At 42.0% G+C, this 19,934-nt stretch overlaps 1 protein-coding gene across 6 annotated transcripts in view; it reads right to left on the reverse strand.

Moving 5' to 3' along the window:
- AGAP1 (ArfGAP with GTPase domain, ankyrin repeat and PH domain 1) overlaps nt 1–19,934 on the reverse strand; it is a 427,786-nt gene that overhangs the window by 56,090 nt on the left and 351,762 nt on the right. For 3 of the 6 annotated variants that reach the window (XM_064159617.1, XM_064159644.1, XM_064159608.1), the window contains 3 exons: nt 17,467–17,544; nt 7,846–8,000; nt 5,027–5,117 (listed from right to left, as the gene is read on the reverse strand). In XM_064159617.1, the coding sequence (XP_064015687.1) occupies nt 5,027–5,117; nt 7,846–8,000; nt 17,467–17,544 (324 nt within the window). The remainder of the gene's footprint in view (nt 1–5,026; nt 5,118–7,845; nt 8,001–17,466; nt 17,545–19,934) is intronic. The other 3 variants (XM_064159654.1, XM_064159634.1, XM_064159625.1) reach the window with 1 other exon arrangement.

A 19,934-nucleotide genomic window follows, 5' to 3' on the forward strand; every position in this document is an offset into this window, starting at 1 on the left:
AATCTGTATCTTCCTCTTGCTGCATGTAGTTAAGTACTTTTAAAATTTCATGCTTGAAAATTGTTATCACAAATCTCTGCTGACAAGAAATACATGTGCTTAGAAACCCACAACTATCTGGCCATTGACTGTTGTTTTTTATCTCACCTCGGATCAGTGCTGGGCCCAGTCCTGTTCAACATCTTTACTGATGATCCGGACAAGGGGATTGAGTCCAGCATCAGTAAGTTTGCAGATGACACCAAGCTAGGAGCAGGTGTTGATCTGTTGGAGGGTAGGAAAGCCCTGAAGAGGGACCTTGCCAGGCTGGATGGGTGGGCAGAGACCAATGGGATGAGATTTAACAAGGCCAAGGGCAGGGTTCTGCACTTTGGCCACAACAACCCCAAGCAGCGCTACAGGCTGGGGACAGAGTGGCTGGAGAGCAGCCAGGCAGAAAGGGACCTGGGGGCGCTGGCAGATAGTAGCTGAAGATGAGCCAGCAGTGTGCCCAGGTGGCCAAGAGAGCCAATGGCATCCTGGCCTGGATCAGGAACAGTGTGGCCAGTAGGACAAGGGAGGTTACTCTTCCCCTGTACTCAGCACTGGTCAGACCACACCTTGAGTACTTCACCCAGTTCTGGGCCCCTCAATTCAAGAGAGATGTTGAGGTGCTGGAACATGTCCAGAGAAGGGTGACAAAGCTGGTGAGGGGCCTGGAACACAGCCCTGTGAGGAGAGGCTGAGGGAGCTGGGGTTGTTTAGCCTGGAGAAGAGAAGGTTCAGGGGGGACCTCATTGCTGTCTACAACTACCTGAAGGGAGGCTGTAGCCAGGTGGGGGTTGGTCTCTTCTGCCAGGCAACCAACAATAGAACAAGGGGACACAGTCTCAAGTTGTGGTGGGGGAGGTATAGGCTGGATGTCAGGAGGAAGTTCCTCCCAGAGAGTGATTTCCCATTGGAAGGGGCTGCTCAGGGAGGTGGTGGAGTCACTGTCCCTGGAGGTGTTCAAGAAGACTGGATGAGGCACTTAGTGCCATGGTCTAGTTGACTGGCTAGGGATGGGTGCTAGGTTGGACTGGATGATCTTGGAGGTCTCTTCCAACCTGGTTGATTCTATGATCATCTTTCTTTTCCTGGTGATGTGAAGAGGATGCCCAGAATATATATGACAGGCTTTTCTCTGGTACATGTACACCCCAATTTGACGGCAAAAGAAGGAAAAAGCCCATTCAACGCACCTGGAGGTGCCCTAAAACTAGCTTACTTTGTTTTACTTGCAATTTAACAAATAATATATGAGTTATGTTATGAAACTCAATACTCCTAGATCATGACTTTCAGTTGCCAGTATTATTAAAGTGTTTAGTTCTAGAGAACTTCTTTCCACTTTGACTTGCACCTCAGCCCAACTATTTGAAGGCCAAAGCTCTTGGAACAGAGCAGTTTTCAGGAGAATAAACCCTCCTCACTGTCTCCTTCATCCCTTTGGACTTAAGGTGCCTGAAAGGTTTTGCCATGAGAAAACCTCCTGAGTCCAGCATGCGTGGGATAGCTCTGGGTTGAGCAGAGGGACTCTCTAAAGGAAGGAGAAAAGCCATGAAAAGCATCATCATCTTGCAGAGTCACAGCAGAAGAGAAAGGCTTGCATTTTTACTGTTCTTTGAAAGTTGGGGCTTTTTTAATATTGCATATGAAAATGAATCTATTGATGACTAGATAAGCTTGCCAAGAACACCCAAATTATTACTTCAAATACAAAATACACCACAGTAAGTTATTAGGCTTCTGGATGAGAAAACTCATGGTGAAACTCTCTGTCTTTAAGGCCTCCCTGTTTTCTTCTGCAACAGGAACACCTGGTATTTCATGGCCTCCAGGTATCTTTAAAAAGTGACTCATATTTATCCTCTCATCTGCTTTTCAAGTAGTAAGACGGGAAGAGCTAAACTTCATCAGGGGCAGACATTTAACTGGGTTTGCCTAGTCAGTTTGAACATCTTCAGTGCCTTCTCCAGATAGAAGCCAGCACTGGAACTCCAATGCTCTGGAAAATGGCAACATCAATTTCCTTCTGAAACAAAACTCCAGCACCTAAAGAGCATTTTGTCTCATCTATTGCTCTGAGATCAGAACATTAAAAAAAAGGACTCTGAAAAACTTTAGCCTGAGAGTGCCAAAGGGCCAGAAAGCTGTTGGCACACAGATGCTGCTGGTACCACTGCTGCTGATTAACATACAACAAGGCAGATATTCCCTGGTGAAACAAAGTGCTGTGGTGAAATGCTAAAAAGGCAAAGAGCTCTAGAAAGAGGAAGAATGAGACTTCTGAAGTGGAAGATTGATGGCTCTTGAATAGAGCTGAGGGACAGCAACATCTCATATTCCTTTGCTCCCAAACAGCTGTCTTTGTGAAGATGCAAACTATGTAAGCTTTCCACAAGAGCACTGGTGTTTGTAATGCTAAATGCTCAGGGGATAAGGACTTGCTCAGGAAAGGCAGAAAGGGAAAGAAGGAAATAAAGCAAAAGCCGGCAGAAAAAACAGAAGGCTGAGGTTAACCTCAAATGTGTGTTTAAATTTTAACATACATCAGCTGGGAAATTCCTTTTCAGAAGGAATGATGATGGCCTTAAAATTAGGAAGGCCACATGGCAAAGGAGAGTTAAAGAAAGCACAAATTTCTTCAAGAAAACAAACAATTAAGTTTTAGTTTAGATTCCAAAATCACCCCTGCACAAAAACAAGACAACATGGCCAAAAAAGGGCAGTCCCACTCGACCCCAGCAACATGTCCTTGCCACATCCCTCCTGCTGGCACCATGCATGGGTGGTCAGTTCGACTCATGAAGCAATTTGGATGAAAATTCATCTGACCAAAATAAATGAAAACTAAACAAACAACTCCCCCCCAAACCCAAAGAAACACACAAAAAATACTGGGAGTACTTGCATGGCTGGGAAGAGAAACACACACCTTGGATAGAGTGTGGACTATGGGGAGAGCTGAAACAAATCATGGATACACCTGAAGGACATGTGTGGGCATGAGAAATTGTCTGCAGTGAAAGGATCACACGTTCCTCCTCTGCCTGGGTCACCACTTGGCAGGGTCTAGGTAAATGCCACCCACAGCTGTACAGACAGACTGGAGCAGAAATCAGTTAACACTCTAATTGTGATCTGCTCACAGACAGCAGTGAGTACTTCAAATGAGCTAAATATACATCTAGGTCACTTGAAGATCCTGTTCTTCTCATATACAACATAGCATCTTATATGCCTTTTGCTTGAACTGTATCAAAACTTTGGTGTAAATGTGGACAACTACCAGGTCGATATGAAAGAACACCAAAAACTAAGAGTTGTTTTGAGCTGTATATGTTTAAATACCAGCCAAAACAACGTCTTGCCTTGATTATTTGTGCTGGATTATCAGACAGTGGAACATAAAGATGCTGATTTATCACTGTTGCTATTCTTTCTCTCTGTTTGCAAAAACTCCCTATGAAATTTCTCTTTGGAATCTCCCTCCAGCATGTCAACAAGCTCTTCTGACAGCACCCTGGTCCTGATGCTCAAACCCTGTTCCAGCCAGGGCCAATGCTCCTACACGCTCCCAGGCAACCAGCAATAGAACAAAGGGACACAGTCTCAAGTTGTGCCGGGGAAAGTATAGGCTGGATGTTAGGAGGAAGTTCTTCCCAGAGAGAGTGATTGCAATTGGAATGGACTGCCCAGGGAGGTGGAGTTGCTGCCCCTGGAGGTGCTCAGGAAAAGACTGGATGAGGCACTTAGTGCCATGGTCTAGTTGACTGGATAGGGCTGGGTGCTAGGTTGGACTGGATGATCTTGGAAGTCTCTTCCAACCTGGTTGATTCTATGATTCTATGCTGAACCACCACGGACAGGACAGCTGCCTTTGTTCTTCATCTACCTCCTAAGGACAGTACATGAATATCTGACAGTGTACAAAAGCAGCACTAAAACTAGCCTGTATGTAAAGCAAATTTTGATGGTATGGAAAAATCTTTTTTCTTTCTTACATTTTAAAACTGCTGTCCATGTGCTAACCACCTTCTCTTCAAGCCTTCTAAGGCAGGGGATAACAGCTTTGTTTGCTAGGTGACCCAATCAGCCAAACTGCTACTGACACAGACAGCAAATCAGTTGTGCAAAAGCATTTGCACTTCTGTGTGAATGCTCACTTGAAAATTAACTAAGATGTTAGAATGGCTTGGACCAACACTCAATACAGCAAGTCTTAAAAAAAAAGATGATGCTCAAATAAAAATAAATGACTATTTTTCCATTTTAAGCACATGTTAAAACCACACAAAAGTTCTGACTTTCGAATATCAAAGAAATAAAAATGCACAAGTTCTCCATCCTTCTGCTTCTGCAGCTAATTGCTTTAGAGCAAGAGTACTTCCTTTTTATGGCTTTGTTGCAAACCCCTGGAACTAAAGAGCACAAGAACAATGACCTCAGCTGGGGTTAGTGAGGTGAACCACAGCTCAAAGTGTTCTCAAGAACATTTTTCTGAACACTAAGTATATGTTTAAAAAAAACAAAAAAAAACCCCAAAAAAGGTAAAGAGACATAAAGGGGAGTAAAAAAATAATCCCAGATCAGTTTTCTAGTACCCAGATATAATGAGCAATGACTGCTTTCTTCTGACGAGTAACCATATAAAAACCCCAAACAACCACCAAGCCAAAAAACCACCAATCAAGCTCTACACCTTTGAAAGTATTACCATGGCACATGTGTCCTCTCCATATGAAAAAGGGAGGAAAATCGAAGAAACTGATCTCAAGCAGCAAAGTTCTTCACAGAGAAGGAAGGAAATGCTGATATTTCAAGTGGGAAGTGAAATAAGGGGGAAAAAAAAAAGCCTGATGAAGCAATCTCCACAATCCAGAAGAAATGTGCAAGCAACATACAAAATATAACACCCAAAAAACCAAAGTCTGTGGTGAGCATTCATTTAAATCTTGACCAAGGAGAAGAGGTCAATTTGCTGAAGTCATGGGGCTGTACTTACTCTGTGCTTCACAGTCCACACAGTGGGAATTGCCTCTGATGTTCCTTATGGATTGAAGTGCCATGGCCTCATTCTGACTCGTCAGGCGGGACTGTGTAGATGTAAAGAAATGCATTAGCAACAAATAACCCCCCCCAAGCTGCATGGCACAGCTGAACAAGTGGCAAAACACAAAGTTTTGACAAAAAGCAAATGAACAAAATCAAGGGACCTCAAGTCCTTGGTTTGCCTTTCAACAAATGGTGACCCTTGGACATCTCCAAGGCATGCACATCCATGCCTTCCAAGCAGGGACACTGTCGGCCAAGTTCCCAGTTTGCTCACAGACAGACTTCCATAGCTTATATGTTTCTTGATGGCTCAGAATTTCTCCCAAGGCTCTCCCCACTCTGTGCAGGACCTCCTAGCATTTTGAGGTCTCCAGTTTGGATTCTAACAAGTGGGGAGTCCGCACAGAGGAAAACGCAGCCTGAAAGCGAACCCTGCTACTCACAAGGACAGCAGTCACAGTGTAGGTTTGCTTCAGATAAATTAGATATGAATATTATTTTATAAAATCAATTCTTTTTATTGATGTGTATGCTTTTGCTAATGAAGACTAAAGGATGGTTTGCAAAAGCAGCTGAAACCTTTTTATCATCAAAAGGTCAGATTTAATCATACAGCTCCCATTTAAATTCTCCCCATGATGACCTGCCAATGACCTCTACTTAGATCTGGAGAGACTGTCATGATTTACAACTAGTTCAGCTCTGTCCAACCAAACTGTGTTGTGGGCTCTCTGAGGAGAAAACTGCTAGCTGTAGCCAAGTGGTGGACTCCTTGCAATGAATTGATTTAAGCAGGATGAGCACCAGGTCTTAATGGAGATATGGCCACGTGGAGATATGTCCTCCTGATCTATTAGGGGCACATGTACTAAAGCTGTCCACCTAACCTGCTCTTTGCTTTCCCTCTTACTGTTTCTGACATTCATTGAGACCTCAGTAATACTTCACAGAAGTATTCTTCACAGCCACTCTTTATCCTTTTCTTATATTAGTATTTTTTTACAGGTCTTAGGGCACAAATTTCCTCTTTTGTGCTCACTTAACATAGATACTAGAAAGTGTAAATCCATAAAAGGTAAGATAACATGTAAGCAGTGATTTTTCTTGATCTCAGAAATACATACTGAAAACAGTATTTTCTTTAAACAAAATAGGAAGTTATTATGTTGATGATAATTACTGGTAGATCATGGCAATGAAAGCAGGCATTCACTTCAGACTATGAGTCTTCTTGCAAAAAAAAATCATTAAAGACAAGCACTTGGTGGATAATGTTAACGATTATTGCCCATTTCGACCCCAAGGCTACTGCCCAACACCTCAATCTCTAGTTGTGAAGAGTTTGCAGATCATAGGATGTTAGGAGTTGGAAGTGACCCAAAGAGATCATCGAGTCCAGCCCCCCTGCCAGAGCAGGACAATGCTATCTAACACAGATCACAGAGGAACACATCCAGACAGGCCTTGAAAGTCTCCAGAGAAGGAGACTCCACAACCTCTCTGGGCAGCCTGTGCCAGTGCTCTGTGACCCTTACAGTAAAGAAGTTCCCCCTTGTGTTGAGGCGGAACCTCTTTTGCTGCAACTTACACCTATTGCTCCTTGTCCTATCCCAGGGAGCAAGTGAGCAGAGCCTGTCCCCCCACCCCTGGGCAGCCTTCAGATACTTATAAACATTTATCAAATCTCCTCTAAGTCTTCTCTTCTCCAGACTAAAAAGCCCCAGGTCCCTCAGCCTCTCCTCATAAGCCATGCCCTCCTGTCCCCTAATCATCCTTGTAGCTTTCCACTGGACCCTCTCTAGCAGATCCCTGTCCCTCTTCAACTGGTGAGCCCAAAACTGAACACAGTATTCAAGATGAGGTCTCACCAGGGCAGAGTTAGAGGGGGAGGAGAACCTCCCTTGGTCTGCTGGACACACTCCTCCTAATACACCCCAAGATCCCACTGGGAAGCAAAAGTTCTCCTGACCTTCCAAAAATAAGCAATGGCTGAGGAAGTCTCAGCTTTTAAACATTTATTTTGACGGGAAAGGAGAACAAATTACTTCTGTCATCATATGAAAGCATTGCAAGGCAAAAGGCCTCTTCCTCCTACGGTGTGTTCTTCCCCTAGGAAGCTTTGATGAACAGTTTCAGGATTTGCTTTGTGTTATGGCATTTAAGGCAGAAACCTACACAAAATCAATTCTGTGTAATTAAAGAAAGACTGCACATACCCTTTGATTTTTGTGACTTCTGTTACTTCACAATGGCAGAATGCTATGGCTAAACGTTATTGTGTATTTTTGGTTAGGCTGACCAGAATGTTCAGCTCAGTTTTGCTAAGCAATAGATTTAACTAGAGATTTGACTAGTGAGTGACTTGGGTTTAGGGTCTGCCTCTACTATTCTCCAGGACTGGCTTTTCTTGAGGGGCCTTCTGCAGAGCTCTAACCAGAAACAAATCTGAATGTGCAACAGTGACTACACTATAAAACTTCTCTGCAGGGAGAGTCCATAGCTGACCCCCACGTTTCACTGAAAATTTTAAGAGTACTATCAAGGGCAAAACAGATAATCCAGGAACTCCTGCTGGAAACTGTAGAACAGCACCAGCTGTCTTTAAATACCCAAGGTGTGTCTGCAGCTCTGCTGCTACTCTCTCATATATGTAATACATGCAAGTGTCCAGGAGTACAGGTGACAAGTCAGAGTTCTTGATTTTGCTTTCATATTAATGATTGCCCACCCAACACTTACTTTCAGTATCAATCTGTTCTTGCTGCTTACCTTGTTCTTGCTGCTTTCACATGACTGTAAGCTGGCCAAGATCTGACTCTCTATGGCTTGTACCCACGCATCTCTTTCTTCATATGTGGTAGCTTCAAAGTGCCAAGTCTGGCCAGTGAGAGAGACAATGATAAACTCAAAGTTTTCTTCTTGTTCTGGAAAAAATGCACAACAGGAAGGAAAGGTAAAGTTTAAGGATATCAATAGCTAGGACTAAACAATCCTGGCTGACAAGCATTTCTGTAAGGTAACAAGCAAACCCAGATACAGACATATGAGCTTTGGGGCTGGTTAGATCCAACTATGCTGCAGTTGCACCATGTGGCAAGAAACATCTCATGGATCCACTGCCTCTTCTCTCCAAACATCAGGCAGTTAAAGTGCTGTTTCAGGTAAGTATCCAGCTCCTGCATGCATTTGTGAGTTTGGTATGGAGTCTCTACCTCTCTCAAACACAAAGTGGCTAACAAGCATCATTTAGACTTAAACCTGAGGTGCTAGAGCTACATAATGTAAAAATCAAAATGTCACACAATAACTTGAAAGATGAATGGACTGCAAAGAGATGACAATACAGAAAATTGGATGATTTACACTCTTCCTCCAAGTAGTTTTTCACATGCAGAGATATATTAAAAGTGGATGAGTATATTTTCTTGTCTACAGCATAAATGCACTGGGTTATAATACAGGATTAAAATCAGTTCAACCTATTCAACATTCACGTTCAACACAGGAGATGAGAAAATGAGCTGAGAAGCTAGTAGAGAGGGTCAATGAAATATCCTCAGGGCTGCTGGAGTTTTTAAGGACAAGTATTCAGGCCAGAGGACTGCAGTACATGAAAACACCAGCAGAACTGAGCTAAATGGACACAGGATTTAACTACACATGGGACACCAAAGTCAAATTAAAAAAAATCAAGGAAGCTGAAACAGAGCGAGTGAAATTGGGAAGGGCAGGCATGAAGCATGAAAGGAAAAGAATAAGAGAGCACAAAGTTCTGGTGAACATCAGCCATAATGGGCTTTAGAAAGAACATTTATATTCGGTTGTCTGCTAACGACTTATTATACATTCAGAGCCATGAAACTTCTGCATTACCTTGTCATCCATAAGCAGGCAAAGATAAGTGACAAATCTAGCACTAGCTTTAAAGACAGTAGTGCTGCTCACTGGCAGTCATTCTCTCAACCTATGGGTCAACTGGTTTCCTTTGATAAACTCCGTGCTAGGAAGGCTAGTGCCCACACTGCTTTAATGATGCCTCAAAAAATAACAGGTTACTTTGCACCTTCAGGTGAGAATAAACATAGAAATGAAGATTATTTCCAGGCACATGAACTGCATGAAGCAGCAGTTTCATCGAAAAAATAACAAAACCAGCATGAGGAGTAAGTGGGAACAGAAAGATAAGAGAAATGATGCAGCTGTAACTACTGTTTACTTTAGCAACGCTGTGTTAAAAACAGGTGAAAACATAATCCAAAATGCTACAAACAGATCATGGAAAGAGCCACATTGTCAAACAGAGCTTCTGAGAATTCATGAGGAAGATGTAAGAGATGCTACTCAATAACAAAGGCCATGATGTTCAGTTCTGTGTGTTGTCTCCTGTAGGACAACACAACTGACAACTACTTGAAGGGAGGTTGTAGTCAGGTGGGGGTTGGTTTCTTCTCCCAGGCAATCAGCAAGAGAACAAGGGGACACAGTCTCAAGTTGTGCTGGGGAAAGTATAGGCTGGATGTTAGGAGGAAGTTCTTCCCAGAGAGAGTGATTGGCATTGGAATGGGCTGCCCAGGGAGGTGGTGGAGTCACCATCCCTGGAGGTGTTCAAGAAAAGACTGGATGAGGCACTTAGTGCCATGGTCTAATTGACTGGCTAGGGCTGGGGAACAGGTTGGACTGGATGATCTTGGAGGTCTCTTCCAACCTGGTTGATTTTATGAATTATGGTCTTCTACTTACACAGCAGTGGTATGGTGAACAGACAGCAGGCACCCAGGTTACACCCATGTTATGCATATGTTCATGACAACAGGGAATGATGCTAAGTGAATAGAATGTGAAAAACTGAATCCCACCTGAAGCAGACTCTGCAGAATCCCATTTAGGAAGCAGATACCTTTAAACAGCATTTAAATGATAAAATATTGTACTCATGAAGTCTTGCTAAAGAGATTTCCAAACACAAACTGAGCCAGGTGTATTGCTATAGCAGGGACTCTGCAGTGCAGTGCTGCTGTCTGTTAACACAGGCCCTTTTCAGTCTCACTCCCTTTTGCCTTTCCCCCACAGCCCTTCTTCACTTGCAGTTTTGCTCCAGGTTGCATCCAATTTTCCTTGCCCCTGTCTCCCCTGACCATAAGCCATACTACTCATATGTAAGCCAAAGGTTTGGTGCAAGCTGAAGGACCTGCCTACTTGAGAAAAGAGTTATTTTGCTACCCTAAGTTAAAAATTCCCTACATCTCATTTTGAAGTAGAGAGGAGGTCCTGAGGGAATATAAAGACAGAAGAGGGCAATGAGAGAGGAGACTTCTGCAGTAGACTGACAGGGTTGACTTCTCAAAGCATTATAACTCAGTAGTATATAACTAACACTCCACAAGTACATATTCTGTATCTTTAGAGAGTTTCTTAGCACTACTCCTAGTGTTAACTCAGTACTGCCAGGTCACCACTAAACCATGTCCCTCAGGATCACATCTACACTTCTAAGAATACTTCCAGGGATGGTGACTCCACCAGTTTCCTGGCAGCCCATTTCACTGCTTTACCACTCTTACTGTAAAGAATTTTTTTCTAATATCCAACCTAAACGTCCCCTGGAGCAACTTGAGGCCATTGCCTCTTGTTCTACCACTTGCTGCCTGGGAGAAGAGACCTGTCCCAGCTCATGTCAGCATTTAAGTATTAGGTGCCTTTTCAGCATTACATTTCCAGACCTTGAAGTATATATGTCAAGCTGTAGCATCGTTTAATCCTCCATCTGCTATTAGCTAATAATCCTGATGACATACATGATGCTGGTCTGCCCAAGAAGGGCTCATGAGAACTAACCTCTGCCATTCAGCCAGCGTACTGATTAAAAGTGAGGCTGAAACATTATCCTCGCAGCGGTACCTCTGCAAGCTTTGCTTCTAGAAACACTGCACAAAGTTATAGCCCTGCTCATGGGACATTGGTGGCAGAGGACACAAACTCAGCTATTCAGGCGAGTGGAGTGCAATTCAGAAAACACCTCCAGACATTTCCCGCGGTCATTCTTTTGTACTCTCAAGTCTCCTTTTCCCAAAGGAGAGGCTCCTGTGTTTCATCTCCTGACCTTTTCTGCTGTGATCAGCTGACACCATGAAAAAAGCTGTAAAGGCCTTGCACAGCCTTTGTGGCTCGGGATCACAAAGCCCACACAACATGTGGGTGAGTTTGTCCTGGTACAGCCCCACTTTGGCTTACAATGCCTGCAGCATGTTCTGCATCTGGGTTAGAAGGACATTTTGAGTTCATCAGTAAGTTAGTTGAAAACTTGGTCACTGCTGATGGTACATAAACAATACTAAGTTTTCACACACTGAAGCTTTGGGTTCACTCTCTATAAAGCTCAGATGAAAAGCCAGTGTCAGCTGAGGGTGTGTTCAGTAATACATTTCCACCTTACATACACCAAATATTCTTTCAGTAAGGGCAGTTGTGAAACAGAGCAGCATGGTCTGCTCCATGTCACCCATGGGGCAATGCCTACAAAAGACGAGTGGTGCACATCCTTAAGCACCAAATAGGCAGATCCAGGCAGCAGAATGAAATTGTTCAGTTTTACTCCTCAGCAAAATTATAGGTTGTGCTATTTAAATCCCTATGAGCCCAATCACAAAATTTTATTAAACAGTTTTCTGTGTTTAACAGTTATTCAGAGGAAGGTCCACTATAATAGTATTTTAGCACCATCAACCTGTCGAAATCAACCTGCCCAATTACTTCCAACCACATTAATAACACCAGATATTGCACTAATTGTGTCCAGTTTCTATGCAGACGAGGTCCCGTGGGGCTAATTTTGCATTCTCAGGGGCAAGCAACTCAGCCATCAACCTGATTTCAGGAGGAATCCCTCCTCATTACATAAGTCCAGGCTGTCAAACTTTTTTTCTTTCTTTCTTTCTTTCTTTTCCCAAAAAAGGTTAATGGGCCAATCAGTCATCAATTATTTCCTGGAAGGCCAGCAGACAAAGGGTTAAAGTGTGAACAGCAGCTGCAACTGATTTCCATTTAGAAGTTATTATCAACAGGAGATGTCTACAATTTGTTGTTGTTTGCTTTGCCTTTTTACATTTTTTTCAAGTGGCAAAGGGTGGATAGGACACGAAATGAGCTGCATCTGTAAGATGATGATGATCATACAGAACCTAAAGCATAAGGGGTTTGGCTTCTTGTTTATATTAGTAGAAGCATGTAGGCAACCAGTGACTCTTAGGTAAATCACCACATCATCATGATCACACCACAGCAGCTCCAAGAAGTGACACAACATCACTGTTAATCTGCATATACTCATTCATCAGTACCTTTCCTAGTAAAGTTACTGCATTTAACCTGTGTTAACATTTATTTTGCTCAGCTGAAAGACAGACACTGCTGCAAGCCCACCCAGCCCACTTATGAAAAACAAGATACACAACTTCTAAGAAGCAAAGGATTGTATATGAGAGAACAAACATTTGGACATGGTTTTGCTGCATTCTCGTACCAATGTCTGCGTTTACTGTGTGAAACAGAGATTTGATTTAGGAAACTACATGAAAATAACTGCAGGATACAATTAGTCTGTAACTTGTTCCAGAAAAGTCAATTAAGTCTATTAAAATGTAGGGAAGGCACATGTCCAGAAGTGGTTATGCCTCTTGGTATCCTGTCAGCATGGTTTTAAATGGTGTGCATGTATTAGTTTAGTCACAATTCCCACATCTTTTATTTTTCAGTATTAAGAGCTGGATAAAGGGTCACTGACACCTTAGACCAGTGGTATATAACCACAAGCAGTCTGAAGCCAACAGAAGAGAAAGGCCCCTCTTCATCAGACACCCTGCAGTCTCAAATTGCATCCATTCCAAATGTTTCTTTTTGTAAGCAGAAAAAAAATATTTCTACTTTTCCACAGGTATAAAACAAAGACTTCTCAGGCTTAAGGTGTTTTTATAGGCATACAAGAATATTTTGCCAGAATCTGAAATAAAACTGTGTCTTCTGGCTTCCCAGGCAACCAGCCTCCTTCACTGGGTGCCAGATTGTACATTTGCATCTTTGCCCAATGTAGTTATCGTCGAAGGATCCTGGTGTTGCTGCTAATTAAGAGTAACTCACTGTGCACGTCTGGTGGATGATGCTACTCACACAGGAAACACTTTACAGCAGCAAGAAGTCAAGTGCAGAACCAAAAGATTCTCCATGGCATATTTCAAACACCAGTAGAGCCTCTTCAAGAGTTGAGGTTACAGCTTGAAACCTAGTCAAGCCTGCCTCAAGTAACACGGAGACCTATTTAAACTCCCTCTTTATCACACCCTCCTCCCTCTCTCAAAAAACACTTCTGCTCAAGCACTCCTTCTTAATAACCTTTCATCTTATCAAAAGGATGAGAATGAAAAACCGCCGAGGTGCCCCAGCCATCCACATTTGGTGTTTACAATAAACAATGTGTTTACAACAAAGGCAAGTCTTATTTATGTACTATATAATGTTAACTATTGCTCTCTTTTGCCACTTGGTGCAAATTATCCCTCTAACTTGGAAGATAAGTATGTTTATTAGCAGCCTCAATTAAGGAAATATTTGTGCCATGTCCCACTGGGCATGACTATGCTAATACTTCTCTCCCCTTTCCAAACCCAGTGTCTAAATCTAATTAGTTTTGAAAATCAACCCTATCAGGACAATATAGCTCAGCTACCGGTTGCCCACAGCTCTTGGTAAAGGTTGTGTTTCACTGAAGGAATGTTTCAGTGCTGCTGTTTTATACCGCTACCTGTGAGTGACAAAGTGGTGAAGAAAGGTTGGTTTTCAGGTCAAGGGAATACCCCCCCCTACCATACTTACTTGTTGTTTTATTTGGATGCCATGCCAACGCAGTTTGAAGACATCCACAAAGTAGTTTTTCAATTCAGTTCACAAGGTACGAAGCTGCACTTAGATTTGGTGTCTCAAGCCTGTGATTGACTTCTTAAATGATACGCGTTTCAAAGCAGAAGAGCTTGCTTAACTGAGAGGTGTTGTGAAGCTCAGCCTATCGGGCAGAGCTTATCTCAGGTGCTCTGAAGTGCTGCCTCCTCCACCTGCTGTGGTTTCCAAAAGTGAACCTTCTGCATAGGCACAGCACCATGACACCAACAGCACCTCTGACTTTTAAACAAAAGGCAGGCTGGGAGTTAATGAGCAAGCGGCAACTCCAATGCAGCACCATTTTTAATGTGCCATATATGTAACCACCAAGAGTGGAAAAAAGAGGATTTAACATCTTTAGGCATGTTAAACCACAACATGCAACGCACAGCCATCTAGTTTCTTAAAGATATTCCTTTCCCCTGTGCTGCAAAGTCTCTTGGTGTAGGCAAAATAATTCTGTATTTTAGTAATACTGCTATGCTAGCAGATGTGACTCCAGCTCTCTCAAAATCAGAGCAGGGTCTGTTTTAAGTATAACACACTGATACCTCAAACTTTTACCCTAGAGAATCAAAGGATTGCTTAAAGCCTGGCCACCTGTGATAAGGAACAGGTAGGACTTTTTCATTTGTCAGTGGCTCCCCAGAGGAAAAAAAAAATCCAAAATCTGAAAACAAGAGAGATTTAGGACCAACTTCAAAATTAAAAGAAGTAAAATATCTTGGAAACACACAAAACTGACAAAGGAATGGCAGAGGACATAGCTGTACAACGGCCCACTTCTCCCTGCCCTCCTCAGAAGTCAGAGTCCTTCAGCTGTGATTTTACACATCTGTGAAAATCCTCCCTTCCCTTACTCCTCTGATCAGGACAGAGCCATCAGGAACGCAGTACTCTGGCTATCAAATAACCAGGAGAGAGGAGCCACACTCAGCTTTGCACATGTACAGCAAACGTGATCCCATGAAAGCAGGAGAGATCCACCATGCTGAGGACCATCCATACAAGCCAAGCACCTACAAAACAGGTGCAGCACCTGAGCTGCAGATTTCTTCATCTTAAACTGAGGTATTGCTACCTGGAAGCATACAGAATGCCTAAAAATGATTGGCTCAGTATTTAAAATTACTGGAGAAGCTGTTTTCTACAGCAAGCTTTCAAAACTGAGACTCTACATGGTGGAAATGGTTTTAGTCTTTAAAAAGGTTTAGGTGGAACTGAGCAAGCATGTGCTAAAGACCAAAGCAGATTTGTTATTCTGGACTGTCATTTCCTATCATCATTCTCTTTTTTGAAGGCATAATTATCTAAACATGTGGCTTTTAATACTTACAATGCTCATTAACTTGACATTTGCATGTCTTGCCATTCCAGCTTTCACACAAAGGTTTAAGGTATCAGCTCAAAGATACAAAGCCATGGAGAACAGAGAACACTCAGCTTTTAGTGGGGATAATAGCTTAACTAACAAAAAAAAGGAGACATTTGCCTAATTTCAGGATTTTGTTTTGATGATATGTCTCAAAATCCTTTGGACTACAGCCAACAGGAACAAGTTCCAACATGCTTATCTAAGGTGCCTTTGATATTTAGTTTGATCAGCAAGATAAAAAGAATCCTCAAACTAGACAGGGCCTACAAAAAAAACCCAAACCAAAACCACAAACTTAAATCTTTATCTGTGAAACACAAGGGAATTCTTCCTACTTGTTGCCCCATTGCAGTTTAATAACAAGTAGATTTAAAATCACAAGGTTCTCGAGCAGTAAACCTGTAACAACAAACATGCTTGCACACTGATTAGAAGAAAAATCTGGCAAATACATGGAAAGCTACAAATCATTAAAAACTATCCAGTTCATTTCCTATGAGGTGGGAAAAAACCCTCCAAACTTATTAATATCTGGCAATCATTTCCTCTCATTTCATGTGTCACGCTACCCACTTGAACAGACAACTAAAAAGATCAAAACAGACAGTTCTGTAACTGTTGCTCCCTTTCACAGGTAATAATTTTACAGGGATGCTGAGAAATAAAACTAAACTAGAACTAAAAAAGAAACCCAAACAAATTCCTTAGCAAGCCGCAGTAAAATGAGACTTTTGTGTTCTCTGCACACTTTGGCAGGGAGAGCAGAGCATCCAACAGCAATACAGCTGTAATTGTGCAAAAAAAAAAAGGGGGGGGGGGAGGGGGGGAAGGATGGTGATATAAATCACAAAAGGTTAATGATCAGGATGTGAACAGAGGGACTTGTTTACAGAAATAGCACGCAATTTAAAATTTACAAGAGATTTAATGCCACCGCTTGGCAATCACTAAAATCAACAGCCCAGAAAACAGTGACATTAAGAAAAATATTACAGTTATAATCATTCCAAAATAAGTCAATTAGTGTTAGGGCATGTGCTTGCGATTACTTGACCCATTTGGTTTGCACTTAAGTGAAGAAAAAGGGGAAAAAAAAAAATCCCAGTCCCTTATATCGAGGTTACTGAGTTGTGACCTATTTTGCATTCCCTATTTCTTACACATCCCTCTTACATGCTGTTGGAGATGGTGGCAAAGGGTTTGGGTTTGTTGTTTGTGGTTTCCTCCCCCCCTCCCCTTGTCTGGCTTCCAAGTAATTCTGACCTTTGACATTTATAATAACAAAACCCCCTCAAAAAAAAAAAACCAAAAACCCCACAGAGGAAGTTTATAATTTGTGTTGTTCAAATGAAGGTGGAAAGCTAGGGGGGGAAAATAGTATAAAATTCAATGTGCTATTATACCAAAGCCATGACGGCTGTCTTCAGTGGGGAAAAAAAACAAGTGATGTAAGTCAATTTGTGAACTTTGGCACCAGGTGACCTTTAGAAATACAACAATATAGAGAATTTACAAGCAAGAGTAGCGCATGCAAATGACCCGGCACTGTCTCGCCTCTGGATTAGACCTGCAAAGAGCATTATGGAGAAGGCTTGCACAAAACAAATTAAGACTGTTACTTAAATGTCACGGCACACTATTGTATTTGGCTACAGATCATTACACCTGATACTAACACTTTTAAAAACTGTAATAACTTGGGAAATATTACATTGAGTGCCCACATGTAGAAAGGGGAAAAAAAAAAAAGAAATATATATATATATATATAAAATAAATAAATAAAAGGAGAAAATGGGTTCCTGAAGTAATTTAAACATCAGCACTCCACGACTAGAGGGAAAGGTCAAAATTTAAGTAAGCTGAAAGGAACATGAATGGCAAAATAAAACGCACAAACAAAAAGATGAAAAGACCAACTGGAATGACTCTGCAAACACGAAATAAAGCACGCATGCTTTGGGCAAATTTGATTTCCATGCCCGCACTTGGGTAAGGGAGAGACTCACAGAGGACAATTTTTGGAAAAGAGGGTTAAAAAAGGGGTAAGAGAGGAGGTGTTCATCTAAAACGGGTGGGTTTGTTACCTTCAGTGTTGGTGCTGCTGCTGCTGTATATATTTCGCAGGCTACCAACACGGTTTAGTTTCCAAGCTTTGCGTTTGGCTGCGTCCAGAGAGCAGAAGGGGGAGAGAAAAAAAAAAAAAGAGAATAAAAATAAAGAAGGGAAGAAAAAAAAAAAATGAAAAAGGGGAGAAAAGAAACATCAAAATAGCATGTGAAGTAAAATACGAGCACAAGCCTGTTAACACGTGAAGAGCTACACACAGAAAACGCACACAGGACTACACAGCCTCTCCCATTCACGGACGATACGGAAAGCCTCTGACTGGGAATGATTTTCTTAAGTCTGTACAACATGACACAATTTGACAAGATTAAACGGATCTGCTATTAGAATGGACAAAACCAGACCAGCAGAAGTAGAAAAACGTAGGAAGTATTTGCATAGAGGATACGCAACTAGACAAAACAGCTACCGTAAAATGTGGTTTAATTAATAACACAGCACAGGCAGACATGAGTTGCTTTTCCTCTAAAGGCTCGTATTGATCACCTGGTGTCTGCACTTTATCTTTAAAACCTCCTTTTTACATCATCACCTTTAGAAGTTGAGATGATGATGTAATGGCCTTAAATCCCCACAACAAAAAGTCTGTTATCTGCAGCAATGAGCTTAGAGGCATTACTTAATTATGTTGAAAAACATCAAGTAGACATGGATGCGATTGATGTTTGTTGTCCTCCCTTCCTCCCCTGGGCACATCACTGCAAAATCAGAGTGTTTATTTGGAAAGTGAAAAACAACAACAAAGAAGTGTGTTCTGCATAGCAACACCCTCGCTTTATTAATGCTCCAAACTTTGAGATCCTCAGAATTCACAGCTGCCATTTTACAATTAGCAGAAAATACTGCTCAAAAGCACTCCATTCCTATGCTCATTAGGACAAAACTCATTTTCATGTTCTTTAAAATTGTCACTTTTTGCCTCAAGAGTGAATTCACAGCATGAGAACTATGTTCAATCAACAATATGTTTAGCCTGAGTTTCATCAGGCAGGAACTGTATGAAACATCCCAGTATACCAAGACACTGCTGGCACCTAACAGAGACTGAAGTAATAGATGTGCCCTTTTCCTCACCCATGGACATCCCCACATCTGAGGAGAAGCATCCATCTGCTGAAAGTGGTATCTCTGTAGGCATTCCAACCACATCAGCTTAGCTACTCAAGAAATAATGATGCAGCACTGGTGTGCATGCAACCATTTTCTAAAACCTGGTTTGTAGGATCGGGGGAGAGATCACAGCAGTCAGTGACAAGTGGAAGAGCATCCAGATCTCCTCTTGATCTACCTTCCTTATTTGGTCACCCAGCCCTCCTGCTTGCAGGTGGTGGAGAGCTTTGAGTTTGGATGTGAGAGCTCTAAAAAGGACATCATCAGTGGCACTAATTATGATTAATTTCTAAGATGCATTTGAAACTGGAGCAGTCCTCCACCCTCAGTCATCTTAGGGTCTGTTATCAGGAAACTAATACAGCAAATCTGGAGTAAGATGATTCTCCTCCTCACCTTTTAGGAAGATGGGAACATTGCACAACATAGTGAGCACAGTGATACAGCAAGTTTAAACTACTTTCTTTTTATGTTTACGAGAAAACTTTAATTCCTCATGAAACAACAGATGCTTGCACAGCAAAGGGACAGTGATGTGAAGTTGTTTCAGTCTTGAACAAAAAGCTGGATTATCAGCTAAAGAGATAAGGCTGGAAGAGAAATGCTTGAATATCCTAGACTTTTAAGCTATATGCTGTTTTAATAAAGCCACCTGCATGCCTTAATGCTATATACTCAAAAGGAAGACTTGACGTCTGAGTGACACCCTTTAGAGCGCCTCTCAGTGAAATGAAAACAGATAATTTTATCTAGAAGGCTACATTAGATCTACCTAAAAATTAAGCTTCATCACATCTAAAAATATCTTTGTTGGGTGCACCCTTCAGTGAAAAAGAACTCCTCAGTTTTAAGAGCCGTTTAACAAGTCTCAGCACCTAGAGAGGCACAATTTCCCAGCAGAAATCTTGTTTTTCCTGAAAAACATTTACATATAAATAGGCAAAATCAAGGTTTGGCACCCCTCAGAAAGGGAAGATGGTCTCCAGTACACAAAGACCCTTACCCAGTCCCTCTTCATTTTTCACACTGTAACGGCACGTTAAGTGTATGGCTGTATGAGCAGTAAGGGAACTTGCAGCCTGGTTTTCTATTAACCTATTGATGAAATAATCCATTTTAAGGTGTTATGTGTCATGCCTTTTTCTTCTCTTTAAACAAATAGACTTTTTTGCAGTGATGCTGGGGTCCTGGTACAACTCAGTGCATCCTTTAGCATTGATTAGGTTTCCAGCCTGCTTCCTTGTGGTGCTCTCCTGCCTTTGAGGACTCAAGAGTACCATCAGCAGCAGGGTTTGGACCCTGCCAAGCACAGCCT

Source organism: Pogoniulus pusillus, chromosome 2 (assembly GCF_015220805.1).
Source record: "Pogoniulus pusillus isolate bPogPus1 chromosome 2, bPogPus1.pri, whole genome shotgun sequence".
NCBI lineage: Eukaryota > Metazoa > Chordata > Aves > Piciformes > Lybiidae > Pogoniulus > Pogoniulus pusillus.